The sequence below is a fragment of the Engraulis encrasicolus genome, chromosome 23 (genome assembly GCF_034702125.1).
Source record: "Engraulis encrasicolus isolate BLACKSEA-1 chromosome 23, IST_EnEncr_1.0, whole genome shotgun sequence".
Classification (NCBI taxonomy): Eukaryota; Metazoa; Chordata; class Actinopteri; order Clupeiformes; family Engraulidae; genus Engraulis; species Engraulis encrasicolus.
The window spans coordinates 3688767-3712969 of NC_085879.1; the positions used below are offsets into that span (position 1 = coordinate 3688767).

Genomic DNA, 24203 nt, shown 5'->3' on the forward strand with positions numbered 1-24203 from the left:
TGCATTAAATATGTCATGTCTGTGTGATTAAATCATGTTCTGAACCATGAAGCTCAATTTTCAGAACATGATGTAAGCACACAGACCTGACATATTTTATGTACAATAGTCAATAATTCTTACTGACATCACCACAAAACACTGCTACTGGAAAATTTATGTTTTCTGTGGGTGTTTTCAACTTCACACTTCTCCAACAAGTTGCAGAGGTAGCCTTCATAAATAATAGCAAGATATGCGATAATCTGAAAACCACTGAGAATAGAACTAAGCGCAAAGAGCATCCTAAAATGAAGAAGGCCACCCAAGTTGCTGAGGCAAATAGACTACATACCATAAAGGCAAGGCATTCAGTATTGATGCAACCAAATCCACCTCACAATATGCACATGCAGCCGCAATATGCACATTCATTCATCAACAATATCTAGGCTAAAGATGTTGAGCATACCAAATAACTAAATTTGACCTTTGCAATTTTAACTGGCATGGTGATATGATGCCCGAAGAGCTCAAATTAATTAAAACACCAACACAAATCAATATTCATTTCAAAGTTTCCAGAAGTTTTGGTGTCCCTTTCTGAGCCATTGCAAAAGGCAAGACTTCCAAGCATTGATTGAACTGGCAAGTGCATTACAGTTTACGTTGTACATGTAACGTGCCTCGCAGAATTTAACGGTACGGTGGAGGACAGATGACAAACTTTTTGCGTTCCACTCAAAACATCAATCTCGTGCGCTTACCTGAGGCATACGCGATCCCAATCCAAATCCGACAGAAAATTGTAAAGTCTCTCTTCATTTCCAGATTTCCCAGTCCCAGTCCCAGTGATTAGACAAATTGACCACAACAGCAGTGTTTTGATTGTGTCAAAACGCAGTGGGCAGAGGGAAAGTGTTGGAAAGTTACTCCGTGCATGGACAACCAGTTGATCTTCACCGAAGCACTTTTTAAATTCTCCCTGTTCACTCACTCACTTGCAGCACTCTGCCAATAGAGTATGTGTGAATTGTCACGCTCAAAGAAGTGTGCTTTTCCTGCTGCAGGAATTCATGAGGGTCTGAGTAGATCCACGATGATTTCCTTTTCCCTCGCTCGTGACTGGAAGAGCGCATCCACCCCTCCAACTGCGTTCAGAGTTACAAGAGCATCTGAAAAGTTTTCTCTTACACCAGAGGACAGGATATTTGGTGGGACTTGTGAAAAATGTGTTTTCAAAGACATTTTGATGTTGCAAATCGTGTAGTTTTCTACTGTCAGGATTGCCATCAATATTATTGACCACAGGCCTATCTTTATTGGTCTTCTCCATAAATCACATTGCAACATTATTTGTGGTTGGGTCATACTGTAGCCTATATACACTGTGCACTGTAGGCCAATATATGTACTGTATTGTGACCAGGATATATATTGTATAGACCTACATATTGTTTAAGTGAACATAGCATTAAAACACAGACACCAAATCTAAAAAAAAAAAAAATCTACAGGGACATTTAGAAATTGGGAATGAGAAGGTGTGTGTTCATCATCACCATGTAGGCCTAGGCTATGGTTAGGTTGGATTAGATTAGATTAGATTAGATTAGATTAGATAAAACGTTATTGTCTGCTACACACGAAACATAAAATGGTCTTTCTTTGGTTTAAAGGTCAATGCTTCTACAATATGTTTCAAGAAGCAGCCAACTTGCCAGAAACATAATTCTACAAGGAAATAGATGCCCGACTGAATTCAGAAACAGATGCTGAACTGAATTCCATTTGAGTGAGACTCTCCGTGTGTGGAAGAGTAAGTGTATTAATAACCATACATTTATACACCCCTGGGTCTCATGGTACTCACAAATCTGTCTCCTCTACTGTGGGTATAATGTGTGTGCTTTTTAGAGTTCTTAGGGGTTGGCCTAGTTGCTTGCTATTAAGGATGTATGACATAGTACTAATTCTATACATAGGCCCACTGCACTTGCCATCAGTGCTCCAAGCTGATCATATTATTCATGAAGGCTGTTCTACGTAAGTTTTAAAAGGATGCATCAGCAATCATGAGCAATGACATGAGTTGAAAGTGAAAAGAAAGCCCAACCGAGAAACTCCAACTCCCATTGTCATTGTGACACATCATTCCACAGCACACTGCACACAACGAAATTGCATTTATGCCTCACCCGTGCAAGGGGACAGGCCCCTATGGTGCCCGAAAGGGAACAGTGCGACAAGACGGTACCATGCTCAGGTTACCGCAGTCATGGAGGAGGACGGGCAGAGCGCTGGTCCCTGGCGGGTCGGGAGTCGAACCAGCAACCTTTGGGCTACAAGTCTGACGCCCTAACCACGTACCCATGAGTGAGTTCTTAATGAAGTGTGATTGATCTGTGAGCACAGGCATTGTTCTCAATTCGGCTAGTAAAATGTTAACCCATTGCTCATCTCCACTGCTCATACAAGGGGCTCTGTAACATTCAGCCTAACTCTGGGCATCAGTTGTTGTATACATGTTTACAGTACATCTTGTTTGTTGGCGTACCCAGTTTTTTTTAAATTAATTTTTATTATTAAAATGATTGGCAGAACACTAATGTTGACTGACCATGGGACCCTCAATCTGCCCTGCTCCATTTGAGTGAGTGCATGCATGTGGAAAGGGAGGTAGAGAATAATAGTGTCACCAAATGTGTTTTTTGCCGCACAACATATTTGCCGTGAGCTGTGGAGAAAATTAACCACTAAATGGTTTCCAATTTGCTTTGATGTTCACCAATGTTAGCACACGCAAGCACACATGTTTGGATTTTTCTTTGGGAATAGGCAACAGTATTAGTTGCACTCTGTGTTCTGACCAAGGCTTTAGAATTAATCTCCCATCCTCCACGACGTTCGTTGGGTTCCCCATGGTGGGGGTAGAGAGAGAGAGAAAGAGGCTGGAGGGAGAACACACTGTTGCTCATCATAACTGTGAGGAATAACAAACGAGAGTGTGTGTCTCAATATTATTCTGGGGCCGTGCTTGTTTGTCCTCACCTCAGGCGTGTACAGCCAGCATGCGGCCTGGTCACCTCAAACAAGCACTTGAGGCCTTTGAGTCGGTACAATTAAACATGCCTGCCGCTGCTACTGAAAACAAAAACAAAGCACAGGACCGAAAAAAAAGTAAAACATTTCCTCCTCTAAGACATACAGTGGATGCGTAATGAATTCCCACACGAAAGGAACTTCTTGCAGCCATATCACTTGTACATGAGTAAACATCGATGCAGTTTTGTACATTAGGGCCTATTAACCACAACTACAACAAATGTACAATATTCAACACACATATTACTACAATAATAATACAAAACAATAGATAATGAATGTTTTATTACATAAACGGTAGCAATCATGCCCATAACGGTCTACGTATAAAAGCTCTATTTCCCAACGCATGTTCCCCCAGGGACTGTGCTCAAGGTCCAGGCCTTGAAGTGCCGCGTGTCTCCCTCATCCCCTTCCTGTGCTGGGGCCGCCACCAGCACACGTTCACTATCATCGGAAGGATGTGTGTCACAGGGTCGGCTGCCCGCCTCGAGGCCTGCCAAAGGGACTGGACTGCTCTCTCTCTCTCTACCCCCCACCAAGCCTGAAAGCAGTTTGGCTTTTTTTTACGACCCGCCTCGCAGGGCCTTAAAGTGTATCAACTTACTTACTTACTTACTCACTAGAGCGGCGACTGGCTATCGCTGAGGAGGAGATTCTGGGGAGCAGAGAGAGGAATAATGAAAGACAAATAGAGCAAAATAAATAAATACACGGGGCATTTTGCTCATATTTTTGTGGCCATGGTCTCTCAAATCCAATGTGTTCCGTGTCCTCTTTCATGGCTGGAATGGTGATAGGTCAGAAGGGGGGTGGGGCCAGTGGAGGGGGTGCTGTAATACTGCTGATTTAAATAACTGTTTTCCTACTCTGTGTTGTTTTAAGGCTTTTAATTTGTTGTTCTTCTCTCTCTCTTTTCCTTTCTAATGCAACCCTGGGGAGGGCGACGCTGGTTCCTGTTCCAGCGGTGGTGGTGACAGCAGCCCGACCACATCCTGTCGGCCAGGGTCCTCAGGAGGACAGTAAAGGGGGGTCGGGGGCATCGGTGCATTGGTGTCCTCCTGTTTGTCTGACCTCTACGCAGGGGAAGAGGGAGGAAGGAGGATGTTGGTGCACTTGCCTGTTTTTGGAGATAACAGGAGGCTCATCCTCACAGGCTCTGGATCCGGTCACCCCCCCTCGCACACACACACACACCTCCGCCCCCCCACCCCACCCCACCCATCCAATACCCACCTAAAACTTTCATAATATCCAGAAACCTAGCCACTTCCTCCATTGAACTAATGCATGGCATCTGTCACATGCTGCAGAATGATGCTCAAAATGTGTTAGCCTCTCCTACTATCCCCCCACCTCTCCCACCACAATACCCACCTAAAACTTACCAGTTACCTTTGTTGGAGAGAGAAAGGCTGCAGGGTTTTGACTTTTCCTTTCAGATGGCTCTGCTTCAGTTCCCACAGTCCTCAATGGCAGCCTACCCACCTCCTCCATTGAACTAATGCATGACATCTGTCATGTGCTGCAGAATGATTGGTTGAGCTCATCATCAAACAAACCTGATATGGGGATATTACGCAAACGTGAAATGGCCTCATCTGACTTGGCTGCGGAGCTGAATGGCTGGCAGGCTGGCTAGCTTTGACATGACGTCGACTGAGATTGGAAGAGATTCTGCCGATGGGCATTTTGTCAGATCTGGAGGCAGCTCGGCGTGTATACAATCTGGTCCAAATGTCACGGTCCCGAAACACTGCGGGGAGGCAAGGAGGAAACGTAAGCCAGCTGCCGTCCAATTTAACAGCTGTCCATCGCTCAAATCTCATTCAATCTCGCTTGACGTCTTGTCAAGACAGGTACCCAGTCGATGTGGATGCAAGAAATGTGTAATTATTATTCGGTGTTGATATTAAGTATTCTGTGCCGAGAACAGAGGCAATTCTAGGGTCAGATGCGGCCCCAAGTGAAAATTTCATGGAATGAACATTTGAAACAAAAATCGACACTACTGTAGTTAAGTGTGAGTTGTTATTCATCATAGGGGCTTGGGGGCCCCAAGCGACTGCCTGCCTAGCCTGGTGACAAGATGTGCCTCTAGCAGGGAACAGCACTGAGGGAGTATTAGGAGAGTCCTAAAGGTCCAAGCATTGACAGTGACCCTTATATGATGCTGTTACAAGATTACAAGATATTTCAAGATATTTTAGTCATATCCACGTAAAAATGTAATTCATGAGCAATTCACTCTCTACCCACTCCCCACAAAGAAAATTTGAAAAACACCAGACAATAGTCTTCCTCAGACAAGAGGCAGGTTAAAAAAAATATGTGAAGAAGAATTGTGAGACATGTCTGTGACCGATGACGTTCCAGGGCAGATAAACATTCTAAATGGCCTGTGGGTAGGAGCTGTCCCTTAGTCTAATAGTATGGACACTCATACCCATTATATGATATTACAATGCGTATGTAATATGATACTATTAATAAAAGGGGGGGTTAAAAGATTGAATTATTTCTCTGTCCTCAGATCCCTGGAGGCCAGTAATGTGACAGAACAGGTCTACTGCATGTGTGAATACCTGAGGGAACTCAAGTGTCTGTCTTTCCCGTGCCTCCTCGGCCAGCCCAGTTCTGAACTGGTAGTTTTGATGGAAGCCTTGGTGCTCAGGTGTAGACACGTGACTCACCACTTCCTGCCATTCCAGAGGGACTCTGACTTAGTGCAGTGAACCGCGAACGCCTAGAATCCTTCCTCTTCTTACATCAAAGCAAGTACTGTACATCACACTGTACTGAAATGTAAGAATCAAAGGCACACACAAACAGACATGGCTGAACCACAAAGATCAAAGCTGAATTGCAAACATCAAGGCACAGTAATCAACCGCAAGAATGACATCACATAAAAAAACACATGGAGCTTAAATAAAACCATGTAATAAGCCACGGAATTAAAGCATCTACCAACATCCTACAATGTAGAGATTCAGAGGGTATTCCGCACCCAAAACAATGACAGACGTCTGAAAACATTCAAATACAAAATGCAAACCACAATAATTATACGTGTAATGACTCTGACTTTATTGAGTTAATGGTTTAATGGTTTCCGTTAAAAAAAATGTTAGTGTTACAATCATAATTTACACAACTTGATCATCAATGGTTCAATAAAGACACTTTGCTGTAATTCTATTTTTCACCTCTGACATATGAACATACAGTATGGCCTTGCAGTACTTTCTTGAAATCCAACCTGATTCAGGACATCAAAAGGCAAAAAAACAACAATTACATTTGATCAATTTTAAAGAAGTTCAGCGTGAATAAATCCACATCCCTTGCGAACACCAAATGTTCTGGTAGGAAAAAAGAAAACGTGGTGTGGCGTATGCAGAATAAGTGTTATCCTGATCATCACATTTTTGTTCACATTACGTTTTGTTGCAATCCATTCAGTTAGGTTTTACAGTAACAACCAGTTAATTATTCCACATACCGTATGTATACAGCACTATGTTGTGACCAATGCCCTCTGTTTTCTGTCTTACCATCAACAGCCATACGGATTGACTCACATTAATATTCTCTTTAAACCGACATGAAAAGACGCATGAAAAAGAATTAGGTTTCTTTATGACGTGCACAAAAAGAATGCTTGACAACAAAGAAGCTGTGATTTGTGTTCGACGTTATACATTGTTCAACATCTTTGGCACCAGAAGGCACAGTTTTCTCTCGTGTCTTTCTCATGTGAAAACACACACACACACACGCACATGCACACACACACACACACACACACACACACACACACACAAACACACCCACACACAATGCAATCAATGCAAACTGTCTTAATAAATTTCCAGGCGATGCACTGGAAGCCATCTCAGCTTTAGTCAATGCAGGAGCAACCGATTCCCGCTGCTGCAGTATGTATAGGGGATTCTCGTACAGTATCTGGGAAGACAGATGGGGCATGACAGCAAGCGTGCTTATCGTCCTCTAGTGCAGGAGGCTTTCAGGCCTCACAGATACTCCACGGGGAGGTGGATGAAGCGCAGGGGCTGCGGCCGCTGGCCCGGCTCCGTCACACACGTGCTGACGAACGGCAACGCCCTCCCCCGGGGCCCGTCGGAGAACGAGTGCAGCAGGGTCATGTCGTCGGCGTCGTAGAAGGCCACGCGCCGCTCCTCGCAGTCCAGCAGCACGCCCACGCGCCGCGGCCGGGCCGCCAGCCGCAGACGCGTCCAGGGCTGCGTGCCCGCCGAGTACTGGGTGCCCTCGCGCAGGCGCAGCGTCCAGTAGCCGTTCTCCGGGCACAGCTTGACGCGCGCCCGGCGGTCCACCGTCTCCAGCGCCACGCCCAGGTCCCACTTGGTCTTGGCGCCCACCGCCACCTCCCAGTAGTGGCGGCCCGAGGTGAAGCCCTGGGCGCCCAGGACGTTGACGCACTGCACGAAGCGGCTGGGGTGCGGGCGGTAAGGCTGCATCTCCGGCAGCTCCACCACGGTGGTCTTGTCTCGCGATAGGACGAGGCTGGGGTGAGCCGTGTCCTCATCGAAGGTCACTTGGGCTGGGCCTGCGGGGGGGGAAGAAAGGTAGGCAGTGGGTGGGGGGTGAGACAGGTGGTGAATAATATGTGTTTTTAGTTACACATCGATTATTTATGACTTGCTTGTTTTTTTTCTTTTTTAAATACTTTTTGTTGGTCTGTTATGACTTTGTGATAAATGACAGGACAATGAAGGAGTGACAGGAAACAAATAGGAGAGAGATGTGGAAGGATCGGAATCGAACCCGGGTCGCCGGCATAGCAGCCCAGTGCCCTACCGTTAGAGCCACGGTAGGGCCGACGTGTTTGTTTCTGTATATTGGTGTGGGTGTCTAACTGAGAAAGAGTGGAAATACTTCATTGATCCCGAAGTTAATTTAAGTGTCTAGCAGCCTGTACATAATGATGCACACTTCAAAACAGACCAAACATATTGCACACGTCTGCATACAACACAGACAATACACAGATCAAACACATTGCAGAGATTCTGCATACATACAAGCATGTACTTTACTGAAAAAGGCAGGTATGTGATAGGAGGAGGTTGAGACAGGTGCTGAATATTATGTTTGTTTAGATATTTATTCATGATGTGTTTGTTTCTGTATGCGTTGGTGGGTAGGAGAGGCAACTGTGTTGGACCTTCGGGGGTAGAGTGATTGATGGTTATCACGAAATTTGTATGTATAGTTCAATGTGTGTGTGTGTGTGTGTGTGTGTGTGTGTGTGTGTGTGTGTGTGTGTGTGTGTGTGTGTGTGTGTGTGTGTGTGTGTGTGTGTGTGTGTGTGTGTGTGTGTGTGTGTGTGTATCTTGATTAAAAAAGTGTTGGGTGTGTTTATTCCACATAGAAATGTGCATGTGTGAGGGGGAGATAAGTGACAGTTACATACAAAGCACTGATTACTATCCATGTCGTGTGTGTGTGTGTGTGTGTGTGTGTGTGTGTGTGTGTGTGTGTGTGTGTGTGTGTGTGTGTGTGTGTGTGTGTGTGTGTGTGTGTGTGTGTGTGTGTGTGTGTGTGTGTGTGTGTGTGTGTGTGTGTGTGTTAATTAGTACATTTTTGTGTGTGCTGTACGTATCTGTTCATGTGTGACGGTGAGGGGGGGTGCTTACACTACGCTCTGTGCCAGACATTTAATATATACATGCATTCCTCTGTTCCATCATGAAAAACAGGTGCCTCCTAATAGCTCTGGGGCTTCCCTCCAAAGAGACAAAATGTTTCACAGATGTCGGCATCCATCCGTAAAATGATTTGGGCGTGCTTTCTTTTATTGCGCTCAATAATTTGTAACCACTGCTATCAGGCGAGACGACAGAGAGGGTTTTTTTCCTTTTTGGAAAAAACAGAAAGCGGTTACCTGGTTTCAGGATTTGAAACATCTTCCTCCAGGTGGTGTACTGCGTAGGAGCTGCAAATTTGCTGCTGAAAGCATGACTGTCGAAATCCGGCACTGGACTGAGCTGCGTCATGGATCTGCGAAGGGGTTACAAGTAAATCCATAATTATACAGAAGAAACTCGACGAAAAGTAGCACTGAAGTAACACCCAGCCCCCCAACAGTCACAGTTCTTGGGAATTTGTGTTCAATGTCTCGCTCTGAGCGCATGCAAGAAATAGAAATTTGTATTCAGCATAGCCGGCCGTTTTCCGCCCAGCTCCAGTGCTGATGATGTGTGGGCGCCTGTTGCTGAAAGCTATATGGACTTTGGTATTCAGTCTAGATAGCGGCATGATGATGGAAGGGGCCATATTGCAAAAATAGTTATGATTCTGCAGTCTGCAGTCCAGGCATAGCAGTCCGGCTTTTATTAAAACTTTTGGCACACACGCTGCACTGTCGATGGCAGACCAACGTCCATATTGGAGAGGAAGGCAATTTAACTCGGCAAACTCTGCGGTGTAATATGGCACCGCGTAAGTGGAGGTTGTGGGCAGTGTCAATGTGAGGTTACTGCTGATGTACTCACCTGGTATTCAGATCCGGGAGCTGGGGATGGCGGAGACAGCAGGAACGAAATAAGCAAACAAGAGGAAAAGGACAGAGGAGGGGGTCGACAAAGACAAATGCAAGAAATGGGAAGGGGGGAAGAGAGAAGAAGAGATATGAAGTACAAAAAGGCAGAGTGGTGAATCGAATTACAAAACTTCTGGCCTGTGGCCCACAGATAAACAAAACCCACTTCATCTCCAAGATTATTGTGGTTTAAAAAGAGTCGGTTTTTCTTTCCAACAGCTCTGTCACTGAATTCAGCCATCTTTGTAACATTGATAATCAAATACAAACCACTCATTCTATCATATCATCACGAGCACAATGCATCTCCACTGATGCAGTTCCGACATCTTTTATGCTTGCACTCTACAATATGAGAGTGAACAAAATCATTTGTTCAGACCATTAAACAAAACAAATAAAGGAGACAAGCTGACACCTACTATACATTTACCTTTTCCCATTATTCCACGGTGCAGGTGCGTGCGGAATTATCAGCCCTGCGACGGGGCGATATGGCACATGCTAAATGACATTATTACCTGTGACTAGCCCTCGGCAAACACAGCAACCAAACATGACTCAAGCTAATGGGGGCTGGAGCTGCCAGAAAAACATCAGCGCACCGAGAGCCACACACACAGTCTTCAGGTCCCGCACACGTCCACCTGAGGTTATGGATCCCCACGGCAAGGACATTTTTTACTATTTCCCTTTTTCCCCCCCTTTTCTTCAACATATTGCATTCATAGCGTTCCACTATGCATCATTTGCACAACAGATCTGTGCCAACGTGAGGTGTTGACAGCAGCTGCATCCAGCGCCACCAAGTCAAGATGTATCACCCTATTAGTGCCTTTTCCTACTTGCTCCTACTCCGATACTTCAGCCACTGCCACAGCTACCACATATAGCTAGGCTAGGCATCTTCGACCTCCTCCACTCAAGCCTTAATAATGCAGCTCCGGTAGAGCAGTAACAGCTAGCCAGAGCAAAAAAAAAGGGGTTATGGGTGCAGGATTTGGAGTACAGTTACTGTAGAGGGATAGTCAACTCTACTGTATGACTCATACTTACACAACTGGAAAGTAGAACCTTTTGCATCTTAAAACACATTCTCCTTGGCAAATGCAACGAAGTGCTGAATGCAATTAATGCAGCTAATTACATGAATATGCTGACCTCACAACCTGCTTTTAGGGTCTTTGGGGAATCTGGACTACCCTCTGCATTAGGGGTTTCCATTCCATTCACATGATGAAACACAACATCTTTGGTGGAAGCATTTACAGTAATTACATGGTTAAGTTACAGTAGAACTTGCAAATCTGCTAATTGTGTCTTATGGGAATAAACTACAGTATGCTCAAACTATATTTAACTCTACCAGTACACTACCATCATTGGTGTGCCCAGCACATTGTAGAGTACCTAAATGTTGGCACAACTAAACCTGCTACTTCTGTCTTTGGGAAACATTGGTCAGGCCTACTCTCTGGACCAAGGGTTGACATACCACTCACCCAGTACACCCCGTAGCTCAAGCGTTGTCTGTTTCTCAGAGTGAAGTGTGCATCCCAGGTAGTGCCACAGCCTTGAGGCTGAAAGCCTCACAAGCATTTCAAACGATGGAACAGGCTTGGAGGCATGAAAGTGAACGTATTAGCAGTTACAATTCAGCAGCTCCCTACTTATTTCCAACTGATTTTAAACTGTAAACACGCCCGCAGTTGTGGTGCAAGTTGAAAACAAAAAACGAGAACGTTGATATCGGTTCATAACAGTATAAAAATTAGTGGTGGGCCGTTATCGGCGTTAACGTGCTGCGATAATGTGAGACTCTTATCGCGCGACAAAGAAAATATCGCACGTTAATCTATTCTCAAAATATAGGTTTGGAGTTTGGGTATGCACGCCACCATAGCGTTTAATTGACAGACGCGTTCAGACTGTGCTCCAGTCGTTTCTCCTCTCCACCTGTTGCTTCAGCAGACCTACTAAATGAAGTGTTTGCATGCTGAAAATATTAATCCCTCTGCTGTGGTAGGTGTTGTTTGAGTGCTCTTTCATAAGTGGTAGACTAAATAGACGTTATTGTTTGAGGTGAAGCATAGAGAGACATTATTGTGTGTGAGTAGGCAACCAGCCCGACATAGCCTACATTTCCTCACGCATTGCATGGAACACATTGCCTAAACAACTTCCAGAAATCTTGCCTGTGCCATAATTGCAAAACATTCCTTGTGTGATATGCATTTTGAAGATTGTCAAACTGAAACTGTCAATAGGCCTATCTACTCTCACTGAATGTTTGTGTTGCAATCGCGCACATCTGCGACTCAGTGAGATATGCTCATGTCAAACGGTAATAATCCTCGCGGTTGTTGATTTATTTTTTTGCAAACTGAATTCATTTCGAGTTGTAACTGCTCTGGCGTTCTAACTCTGAAAACTGTCAGGCTTAGACCAAACCGCCGTGTGCCAGTGCTGCAGGTTCTAGATAGCCAGTAGAGATGATATAAAACCCGGAGGATCCGGCTGGAGAGCCGGGTCAAGACCTCATCCGAACAGACCGGATGGCTGTTGTGCATTGATCCGCCAAAGGCGGGTCAGACGGCATTTCATTAATATGTCAACAAAATGGCAGTTACAACGCGAGAAATTGTGAAACCGGACTGTATCCTCTTTAGTTGACTACAACAGCCATTCTCTAATCTCCCTACTATGCTGTTCAGTCACGAACACTCACTGAGTAAAACTGAACCAACTCCCGCCTCGTCATTCATCGAGCCCGTTTGATCCGTCCAGCCTGTTGTGGCCAATTGAGTCGCGGGTCCACACTCCCTATGTGTGTGCTTCTGACTCTGTTGAGGTCTACATTTCTAAATGTTAGGCCTAACAATGCTCTGCCAACGCTTTAACATCTCAGTAGGCCTATGTAGGCTAGGCCTACTCTTAGGGAAATTATAGTCTACAGACGTGACTCTACTATCACTCACTGCGTTACAGCGTACCGTCTTTAAAGACACTGCTGTCACTCCCCTCGTCCGAGTCACTCAGCAGCGGCGCCCTCGGCGACTCGGTGAGACGAATCCTGACTGAGTTGTTGGTAGCAGCGAATCCCCTACGGATCGGATCAACGCTTAAGTTTCGTTTTTGCCACGAGTGTGCGAGTCGCAAGGCAACTCGGCAGCGGAAGCGAGTGGTCATCTGCTGCTCGCCTCCTGACTGTCCCTGCTCAACTAGACTTCTGCTCCCAAATATTTGACTTTTAGTCTTCTTAAATACAAACACACACACATTATTTATTGCAAAATCAGGAACATGCCGTTTCACTGCTGCCAAAGGCTGTTCGAGTTGTGGTTGCATGTTTAGTGAGGAGACCCAGGTGGGTCGGATCGCAGCATGAGTTTAGGAACTGTGACATTCATAAAGTGAGTTTTGTTGATCAAACTGTCTTACTCTTTGATTTATCAATGTGAATTGATAAATGGAACAACAAAGGCGAGGCGCATAGCTACTTAACGAAAGAAACGTTTTAAAAAATACATTATTATTATTTATTTTTATTTTATTTTAAATAAGTGATCCGTGTGATCCCAGTGATCCGTCTAATCCGTATACCCTCCTTGGAATGATCCAATCAATCCGGACGCCTCAAAGAGTCGAGTTAAGCACCTCTAATAGCCAGTAGCCTGGCTCTGCTGAGGGCTGCTATGCCCTACTGCGCGCAGAGCTCATCCCTCTCTTAAAGGAGCCGCTGCTCTTTTTACTAGTCAGTGGCAGATTCTCTCTCTCTCTCTCTCTCTCTCTCTCTCTCTCTCTCTCTCTCTCTCTCTCTCTCTCTCTCTCTCTCTCTCTCTCTCTCTCTCTCTCTCTCTCTCTCTCTCTCTCTCTCCATTAGAAATGCTGAATTGTTGTTGAGGTAATTTTGTTAAAATAGCCTAAATGTTTGATAGATTTATCTGTAGTTGCCTCTACAACTTATGGCGCTGTTCATTTTGAAATTTCAGTATTTTATAACTGTAAATACTTCCTAACATATTGGACACACTTTACACATATTGCAGTGATTTTTTTCATCACCAAGTATCAACATAACCATTTTTTGAAGATGAGATGCATTTTGGAAAAAAAAGATGAGCTCTGGTCTAATGCGCCATCTGTCTTAAGAAACCCCAGGGGGTTTTTTTCCGGCATTATTTCGCTAGCGTGCCTATTCTGAATGAGCCATTTTGATATAGATTAATCTAGATTAATTTCATAATTACAGTGAGATTAATCTAGATTAAAAAAATAATCTATGCCCACCCCTAATAAAAATGGTCTGTAGTCAAAAGCTCTGAAAAGCAACAAAAATGTAATGACCACAAACACAAGTAAGTTACAAGTCTAAGTGTTATAATAAGCTATTTACAATTCAGAAACCACAACATACCATATATTTTTATCATAGGCATGGCTTTCCCACAGCCACAATAAAGAGCCATGAAGGATTCTGGGTATTTTGTAATGGCAAGAATGCTGCAAGTGGAACCTTGAAAATTCTACGAATCAAGAGTGCAGGAGTGGTAGAATTCTGAAGGATGCTTGACTTTGGAACAGTCTTTTTTTTTCAGTCACGATGACACGGAATCCTCAAAAATTGGGCGTCACTCAGACTTTCAAAGGAAGTACATTTGACTTTGAAAAACGGTGTATGTTTACCAAAAGACATTTAAAGGTTGTTCTGAAAGGATATTTTGTTTACTTCCTCTAGTCTAGCACACTGGCGTCTTTGGTGCCAAAAATATGTTACCAACCTGAAACCTGCTGATAGTGTCTGTGGGGAATAAAGTCAAACAGCAACACACTTGCATGCATGGTGTCCACAACCTATTATTTGTGACTTTGGGAAATATCGGCCTGGACTACCCTCTGTTATGGGCGCACATCCTACAGTCAGAAATAAAACAAAACAAATAAGCTACCACATATTTGCTCCAACCAATTCAATGAACCAACTGATCCTAATATCTGCATCCCTCAGGGAGGTTGATGAACTAATCAATGAAATCACCTGAGTTAGCACGACAGACAGGCCAAACTTTTACTTTTCAATACAGTTTGTCCGCCCGTGCCCTTGAGATTAGGCTACCACTCACTGTACACTGCAGCTCAAATTAAACCTCCACCTGCACATCATCTTTGGTATCCACAAACTCCTTGGTAAACCTATTCATGGCTAACAAACTAAATGTTAAACTATATATAGTATTTGATGTCCTCCAGCATACTGACATCCTTGCTGTCCACAATGTGTTGCCAACCTCACACCTGCTGCTTGGAAATAAACTTTAAGTGTTGAGTATGTTCACCTCCAGCAGCACGTTGGCATCCTTGATGTCGGCCGCCTGCTGCAGAATAGCCAGGTTCTGCTCCACTTCCTGCAGTGCGGCCTCCAGAGCCTGCAGGTGGCGCTGCAGGGCCTGCTGCCACTCCTCCCGCTCCAGACGCAGCTGCTCCAGCAGGCTGGCCTCCTCCTCCTGCAGGAAGCTGTGCAGGGCCTGGAAGTCGGTCTGGATGCGCGTCTGCAGCTCCCCGCTCACTTTCTGTTCGGTGAGAGTGAGAGAGAGAGAGAGAGAGAGAGAGAGAGAGAGAGAGAGAGAGAGAGACGGGTTTGTGTACAAATGAATAAGGGATAGGGAGAAGATGACAGCACAGCAACATAAACAGGAGATGAGCCAATTTGATGTTTACTTCTGAAGACTTTGCTTTTTGCCTCATTTGTATGTGTCACGAAACAGTAACTCATCTTTTTTTAAAATAGCCCGATCATGTTCAACTCACTCACACTCCAGATAAAAGGGATCCCAGTTGCCTTGTACCAGTGCCAGGCAGACAAGATACGGTAGTTCCTTCACTTTGGCTTTACTTTCGCTTTGGCAAAAGCACATTTACTTCCTGAAGCAGGCAAGAGTTAGCTACTGCAGTCTAAAATTGACTCTTCATCTATCCTCATTTAAAAACTACACTTAGAACACACTGCACTGCAAACATATTTGGCCTAAAAAGATCACAAATGTTTATATTAATGATTAATTTCCACAAGAGAATTGTGAAGAGCTATTTGAGGGCATGATTCATCCGAAATGCTGCTGGACTTCAATTCAGCTTGTGATCAATGAATGGGAGTGCATTTTGGTACTTTGATAGAGAGGCATGCTTCCTTTAAAAAAATGAAATGCCTTTCATATAATCTCATGGTTATAAGAATGGTTTAACACTCCATTGCTGAAAGAAAAAACCTCCAAAGTATGTGTGCATTTGAGTACATTAAAAAATAACCTCATTCTTCAAATGGTAGTGACGTGTTACAAAATGAATGGTGCTGATGTGTGTCAGCCTAAGATAGGCTAGCATTTCCCCCCTATCATCATAAAACAAGCTTTTCATCAGTCTCTGCAAATGCACCCTAAAAGCCAGGTATTCTTCACAAAAGAATTAGCATATGCATATTGCTTCGGTTTCCATAGTAACTACAGTCTGCTAACCTCTGACCCTTTAACTGTTTTTATATGAATACATTTGGCAGATGAAAACCTCCCACAGGCTAAAGGCCACCCATATTGACGAGCAACATATGCACACACAAACACACACGCATACACACACACACACATACACACACACACAGAGAACCTCATTTAACTGGAAATGTCCATGTGGCACACACGCGCACGCACGCACGCACACACACACACCTCATTAAACCAGAAATGTGCATACGCCACGCGCACACACACACACACACACACACACACACACACACACACACACACACACACACACACACACACACACACACACACACACACACACACACACGCACACACTATAAGTGCTTCACTGTGGAGAGACAGTGAACCTCATTTAACCAGAAATGTGAAGCACTGAAGCAGGTTATATGCGGTCATTGTAAAGCTTAAGGAGGTTAAACACATTTGCATTGTGTGCCTGGTGGCTACCCCTTTGTCTACCTATATTCTTTAGCTCAATACTGGCTCTACTGAGTGGTCCTAACACAGTAAAACTGATGAAAGTCCCATTGTTGCACACAGCACACCGTGCACATAACGAAATTGCATTCATGCCTCACCCATGTAAGGAGGCAGCTGTACGAGCGCCCCAAGGGAGTAGGGTGGAGGAATGGTACCATGCTCAGGGTACTTCATTCATGGAGGAGGATGGGGAGAGTGCTGGTTATTCACTGCTCCCACCCACGTAATGGTGTCAGGAATCAAATTGGCAGGTCTCTGAGCACAACTGCCACTAACCACTTACCCACTATTGAAGAGCAGCACCAATTCCACAACCTTGGAGAACTGATCACAGTTGCTGTGACAAAAGGAAGTAGAATTGTTGAGACTGAAACGCGGGCCTTCTGGGGCACCAAACTGAGGGTCTGACTGCAACACAGTCACGGGTAAGTGGTTAGGGCGTCAGACTTACAGCACCAAGGTTGCCGGTTTAACTCCACTCCAACACATTTGGGGCTGCCTGCTTGCACGGGTGAGGCATGAATGCAATTTTGTCGTGTGCAGTGAGCTCTGTGCGCTGTGGAGTGCTGTGTCACAATGACAATGGAAGTTTCCCAGGTGGGCTTTCATCCTTCGTCTGTTTTTCACACCAAAGAGCCAGGCTGGTTAGAGTGGCAGTCAGAGCACACCCATGACCCTAGTGATGATCACTCCCCTTCAGGGGTGTGCCCCTGCAATTCATACACTGAAGCTGTATCTCCAGCAACTGCCCACCATTCTTCTCCCATCCAGTGTGCCCCATCATCTATTTACCCATCGCTGTAGTCCCTCATACCAAGGGCACCTATCTCAAGGGTGCCTCACACAGTTATGGTTCAAAAAAATGTGTGTGCCACCTCCAATGGCCTCACTGCAAGCATGTCAGTTCAACTGCAAGTGCAAATCTACTGCAATAATAGTATTCAAGCTAGAATTCTACATACTACAAAATAACAAGCAGTTGCAATATATGACTTCTGCATTTAAAAGCACTGAGATACAGTGGCAGCATGGAAGGGAAGCTGTGTTGAAATCTTGCAATACGAGGAACAGCTGCCACTGTATGCATTGCACAGTAGGTGTGCATGCAATGCGCATGTTTATGATGTCAGACAACCCTTTAATTAATTATAAAGCTGACTAAAAAGACGGATGACACTGCAGGGGACGATCAATGGGATACAGAATAGATACAGAAGGGAAGTAGAGTTGGTGCCAAGAAAGTCTGTGGTGAAACGAAGCAATTGAAGTGGTGAGTAACTGTATAGCATACACTAGTTACACAATCACATAGATTGCCCCAGTTTAAGCTACAGTCGTAAAAAAATTTTTGTTTTCAAAAGTTCTATAACCTCAGCCTCCCACTCAAAGCAGCTGCCCAAGTAAAAGCAAGTTAACACATTGCCTCATGACCATGCCATAGCAACACAAATTGTGGCAATACCTTAGTTATAATAACTACAAGATGGACAATCAATCTTATGTGGACTGTAAACGCTTTGCAAATCTGGCTGTAAGACAGAGGGAAAGAGGGGCAGATTGAGAGCACAGGTACAAGTTCCTATAATGGCTGATAAAGGTTTTTTTTTGGCTAGGTGCTTGTGCAAACACTGGCACGGTAAGGTGTTGGCATGTGGACATTCTGCTGTTGCTGGTGACATGGGGGTCAGCAACAGGTCAGATACTGGTGACATGCGGCACAGTTTAGAAACAACCTGTGATCAGCAGGCTGTTAGTGCCACCAGGCTGAAATGCAAACTGCACAAACATCTGAGCGCCACATGATGACTGACTGAGGAAGTGGTGAAGTCTGTTCTCCTCGCCCACATGAAGCATAGCAAAGAAGAACAGCCCTGGCTTTTACCTACCAGGACAACGAGGGACATTAATTTAACGCATGTCAGGTTGGAATTAGCACAATAATCTCTGGAACTTTCTGAACTCTATTTTTCACCATGCTTTTAGTGCAGCACATCCACAATCTCATGTCAATCTCACGTAATATACCACATTGCGAGAGGGAAAGGCATGTGTCAGGGCCCAGATATGTTTTCATCCAACTATTCCATTACATCACATTTACATTACACTTACCGTAACGGACACATTTATCAAAAGTGACATACAGTTATTACAGGGTATTGGTTACAATCCCAGGAGCAATGTGGATTAGGTCTCTTTTTCAAGGGCCATGCAGTCATGGATAAAGGTCTCGGGACTGACCATCTTCCTATTGGTCAAACCTGCAACCCTCTGCTCAGACATCACCTCCCAAGCCAATAGGCCACAGCTGCAGTTTTAGGATTTGCGTAACAATGTGATTTCAACATGTGTTTTTAGAAGACATGATCAAGTACTTCTCCAATTATAAACCTAAATTGCACACGTCTCCTCGAGTTCCCCTTTTGCATCGTGGCTGCTGCATATGCCAGCATGTGGTCATGAGAATTCTGACTGCCCCCGAGATTAATTAGAGTGCAGGCTTTATACTTCTCACTTCACTGGTCAGCTTAATCTAAAATAGCCCACGATAACAACAAGTCGCCGATGAGCCTTATTCTCAACAGTGGCTTATTCAGAACAATTGTAAAAAAAAAACATCTTAATAGAACAATATTACAGCTTAACAACAGCTACACAAAGCCAAAAGGCTCAAGTTAACAACTTTCTTTGAATCAAAACACAGGGGTAAGCTACTTAACTTTCAGAAAAAGATGACATATGGACTGCTTGTTTCCCTGTGATCTATAGGCATGCCTTCACAGTACTGTACATGTTGTGCAGTCTGCAACCTAATAGCCTAACCTAATCAATGTTATACACAGCTACGACTCAACAGCAACTCACAACAGACTGTTGACACACTCCCTGCCTTCCATACAGAGGTCTAATTACTATGTGTACTTTGGATGAGGGACATAACACCCTTGCCTGTCATTCTGTTGTGCTGAAAATAAGCCCTGGTGGTAAAAACAAAAAAAAACATCCTTCTATGCTATACGAACACAGCATATACATAGATGGAGCATATAGCTGGAGTAAGACGGATCGCATGCCTGCGTTTATAGGCTTCACAAGACTCTCAATAACTCCTTCGGCCCACATTAACGTAAAAACAACATGGAGCTGGCTAACGTCACAGGTGGCCAAACCACAATGAAAAAAATGTGAAGTGCATTTGGTTTTCTGGAGAATGTCTCTGTGACTGGGCTTTTGGAGTGGGGCAGTACATTTAAAAAATAAAAAACACAAGATTTAATTGAATTTGGCTGAGCTCTGTTTACATACAGGAATAATGTATGGCCATCATGTATATCACAAATCTACTTTGAGCCACACACACACACACACACACACACACACACACACACACACACACACACACACACACACACACACACACACACACACACACACACAATAACCAACCTTTAGTGTGTCCACCTGCTCTTTGTCTTTGTGAATCATTTTGATGTAGTCCTCCCGCTTCGAGCGGTGATGCACAAGAGACTCCTTCAGTTGTTTCTGGAAAAACATTTTTCTTTTCATTTTGGTGCATGCTTACAGTTTGGAAAGATAATGGATTTATAGAACGGCCTGTCATGCAAAATGTGTGATTGTAAATGCAAAAACTGCTTTCTTGACACAACACCCAAAAACAAACTGCAACAAAATCAAAACCACTGATGTTTTTGTTCGTGAAACTGTGTCAATAAAATACCAGGCAGCTTATTTGGGTTAAATTTGTCTAGGTAGAAATTTCCATAACATTAAAGCTTGACAGTTATATAGTTGTATAGGCCTAACCACTTATGACCGGACATTTTTAAATCCTTGAAGACCAGAGAAGATCTTTAGTATGTAATTAATCATAAAATAAAACTCGGTCTAGGATCATTTGCATGTAACAGCATTGTAATGACCTGTGGGAATTTTAAGATTGATGAAGATCATTATACAGTTTTGCAGAATGTGGCTCATCTGTGTCCATGTGAAACCCAAATATAATTTTAATGCGGCTGTCAGCAATGGGAGGGGTGCACTGGAACAAAAACTAATGACAGAGAACACGGTGATCTGACCGAAAGTTTATGTAGGGTTATGTGCTGCGTTTTGCTGTGTGGGATATTTACCCTAATAGTTATTTAGCTGTGTGATGAACTAGCCTAATAGGTTATTATAGTTCATCCCACAGCTGTTAAAACTAAGTGACAGGGCCATTTAACTTCGATACAAATGTTTTAGGCCTACCTCAACATTCTTGACGTAACCGTCGGAAGAGCTGGCCCTCACTTTGTCCACAAGACCAGCCACTAAATAGTTGGTCTGAAACTGGCGAGTTGGGAACTCCTGGCGACACTGCGGGCAGGTGACAAGTCCATGGTGGATGTTTCGCCAGTATGTGGAGATGCAGCGCTTGCAGAAGTGGTGCATGCAACCCAACATAACTGGGTCTCTGAAGAGGTCGCAGCATATGGCACAAGTGAGGTCTTCTCTCAGATTCATCCCTCTCTTGGTTGACTCCATGTCTTCGCTGTGGTGGAGTTGGCTACTTTCGATTTACTGGAAGGAAATCCACTTCAGTCTGTCTCAAGAGTCACAAACCGCACACGTCACGTGTCAAGGACTTATCAATCAGTAGTTCTAGGCTCTGATGTTTACTAAAAACGTGCATGCTTTTGTAAAGATTGTGCCTACTGACCATGATGACACAGGATGGCCACAGAAGTTCAGGAATAAAAATAAACAATGTCTAATAGTTCTAATAACATGGGGGACAGTGTGCGTAAATAGTTGCCCCGTGATCGTGGCAATGGAAACATTATTTCCCTTTCAGCTACAGCGCTACAGGCAATATGACACGTCGTTTAAGTTATCAAAAGCGCAATTGCTCTTACTATTAATACACCTATCCATCACATTCGGCCTACTATATATCAACAGTAGCCTAATGTTTGTAAACATAGGCGTGTAGCTCGCTAGCAAAGTGGCAAGCTAACAGCTGCTACAGTGTAGCTCACCAAAGCCTTCAGGACGTTTGAAGTCTCTAGGATGATAACAATAAAATGAAGGAGAAATCGTACCCATATAGCTCCGCGTCAGGCCTGTATCTGTAAATTGGTTCCTTCAGAATGTGTCTTCGTGGACTTGAAGGCTACTGTTAACGACGGGCATAATGTCTGCCGCACCATAAAGCATTTGGACAGTACGCTTTCACTGATTGGCTAGGATTATGTAACTTGCCCAGTGCCTTACAATGGACAGAACGCTCTGTACAACCTGTGTTGACAGAGGACAGACGCGAAGATGTAGAGCTCTAACATTTTCCACACTGCATTCAACATACACATTCTGAAGAATATCAAAATAACTGAATAGTGCGTGTGAATTATTACTACATAATTGCGCATTGATAGTGCATTGATTTGCATAGGGTTTATTTTTTTGTCCAGTGAGGAACATAAAAATGGGCTGGTCACAAACTTCCCAATAGAGCCTATGGAGCGACATTTGTCTAGCACAGTGATTTTCAAAGTGAGGGCCGGGGACCCCTGGGCGGCTGCGAAGGCATGCTAGGGGGGCTTAGGGAAGTTGAAAATATTGCAAAACAAAATAGGCTAGATAATTGAATAAACAATGTACACCAAAATAAACCAAGAACCTCTGAACCTAGGCCTAATAATTTGGCATCCCCACGGGGCACTGAGACAGCTATGGTTGTGAAAGGGGGTGCACAGACAAAAAAAATAGTGTGGCACGACTCATGTCAGGGGGGCCTTGGCTGGAATCTACCAGTGTATGGGGGGCTTTGTCATGGTAAAGTGTGGGAACCCCTGGTCCAACATGTTCACCTATAGGCCCTACTGAGAATCAAACGTTTTTAAAGTTGATTTGTTTTTAGAAAGTGGGTAGGCCTAGCCTAGAAATCTAGACGCCCCTAGTGATGCTGTACGGGTCTGGCTCGCCAGGCTAGGGTAGGCCTGCAATGCAAAAGGATTGGGCAGATATATCCAACAGTCAGATGTGTCTAATTATACCGCTTATTTATACCTTTGCTCAGATAAACTAAACACAATCCCACCTGCTCAATTTACAAAATTTACATCCATTTTTGATTTTCACATATTTGCAGTATTTCCAAGCATTATTCATGAACGTGCATATAATTTTCTTCTCAGTGAGATTTATTGGATCATAATTATTAGCATAGCTTAGCATAATCACTGGAAGTCGATGGGGGCAATAGCATCAAGCCACAAGTGATCACAGGACGGATTAAATAGCCGTTTTGCACTCCGATGAATTTTAAATTCATTTTAAAGTAGTTTATAAGTACATCTGAGTATGTTTTGTTTGCCCCCATACACTTCCATTGCTACACTTAATTTGGCTATACAGTTTAACTAGGCAATGCAAGCACATAGATAACAATGGTATGCACATTCATGAATAAGGCTTGGAAATACTGCAAATATGTGAAAATCAAAAAAGGGTGGACTGTTCCTTTAATGGTTTTGACAACATCTTGAAGCTTTCAGTCATAGTAAAATTATATAGACCAGGGATGTCAAACTCATTTTGGTTCAGGGGTCATATTTGGTCTGAAGTGGCCCATACCAGTAACGTTACCATGAAATCTTCATATCAGGGGTGCGATTCTCAAAGTGCGAAGCAGCTAGTCTGTTAGCAATGTTGCATAGTAAATACTATAAAAGTTGCTAACTCTTGTGTCTCGAACGTTAGCACACAAAGTAACTACTGCTTGGAGTAATGTGCACTCTGAAGTAGTGGTGACTTTGAAAGTGAGGTGCCTCCTATCCGTATCTGGACAGTGAAGTTGAAGTACAGCTGGAGTAGATCCATTGAGTCCAGACATCACCTCAGCCACCCCAAGTAACACACAGCGCTAGTCTACTTCAGAGCGTGACTCCACCCATTAGCTAAACTTGTAGTACATATTTGACCACAAATGTGTCAATATCTTTTAATCCTGTGGTGCAAAAGCGATGAAAATCAATCGACATGCACACAAAGTGATGATACAGCTGTGAGAGTGTTCAGAACACAAATTCACGTCATGTCATTTGTTCGTGAAAAAAAACCGTCATATCCTTGGAATCTGATGAATCCCACACTAATAATATACTTTTAGCTGTATGCCGATTGAATTGCGTCTCATTTCGATGTGTAATTTGTGAAATATTTAGATTAGAAAGTATTGGTTTCTCCCGGAAATGCGCTGGATTACGTGTGAACTATTTAAATTTTTTTGGCGCGAATTTCATTTCATAGCCTAGGGGTATTTACGCTTGCCTATCAATGGGAAGACGCGAGCCACGCGGGTTCGAAACCAGTGTGCAGCATGTTGACAACAACTCGTGAAATCGTGTTTTGGACCCTACAGTGTAACACATTTTCCCTTGGCTGCACGTGTGTGTTGGTAATGCACAACATAAATTATCTATTTCTGCCAGATATTTCCAAAATTGTGGCAC

The 24203-nt window shown here is 43.9% G+C and overlaps 2 protein-coding genes across 5 annotated transcripts in view; both read right to left on the bottom strand.

Annotated features, from left to right (window-relative positions):
- Window positions 1-1011, bottom strand: part of flt4 (fms related receptor tyrosine kinase 4) — a 101545-nt gene extending 100534 nt beyond the window's left edge. For all 3 annotated transcript variants that reach the window (XM_063190250.1, XM_063190249.1, XM_063190248.1), the window contains exon 1: window positions 747-1011. In XM_063190250.1, the coding sequence (XP_063046320.1) occupies window positions 747-804 (58 nt within the window). In that variant the 5' untranslated portion in view covers window positions 805-1011. The remainder of the gene's footprint in view (window positions 1-746) is intronic.
- Window positions 1012-5907: 4896 nt separating this feature from the next.
- On the bottom strand, window positions 5908-21923 carry trim105 (tripartite motif containing 105). 2 transcript variants are annotated; one of them, XM_063189528.1, is made up of 7 exons: window positions 21792-21923; window positions 20959-21292; window positions 20137-20232; window positions 15007-15240; window positions 9624-9643; window positions 9014-9129; window positions 5908-7675 (listed from the first exon to the last, which is right to left on the bottom strand). In XM_063189528.1, exons 2-7 carry the CDS (start codon window positions 21232-21234, stop codon window positions 7122-7124), a joined length of 1296 nt encoding a protein of 431 aa, XP_063045598.1. In that variant the 5' UTR covers window positions 21235-21292; window positions 21792-21923; the 3' UTR covers window positions 5908-7121. The 2 variants fall into 2 exon arrangements, with proteins under 2 accessions (XP_063045598.1, XP_063045597.1); XM_063189527.1 differs by having other exon boundaries at window positions 20959-21296.
- Between the last annotated feature and the right edge of the window lie 2280 nt (window positions 21924-24203).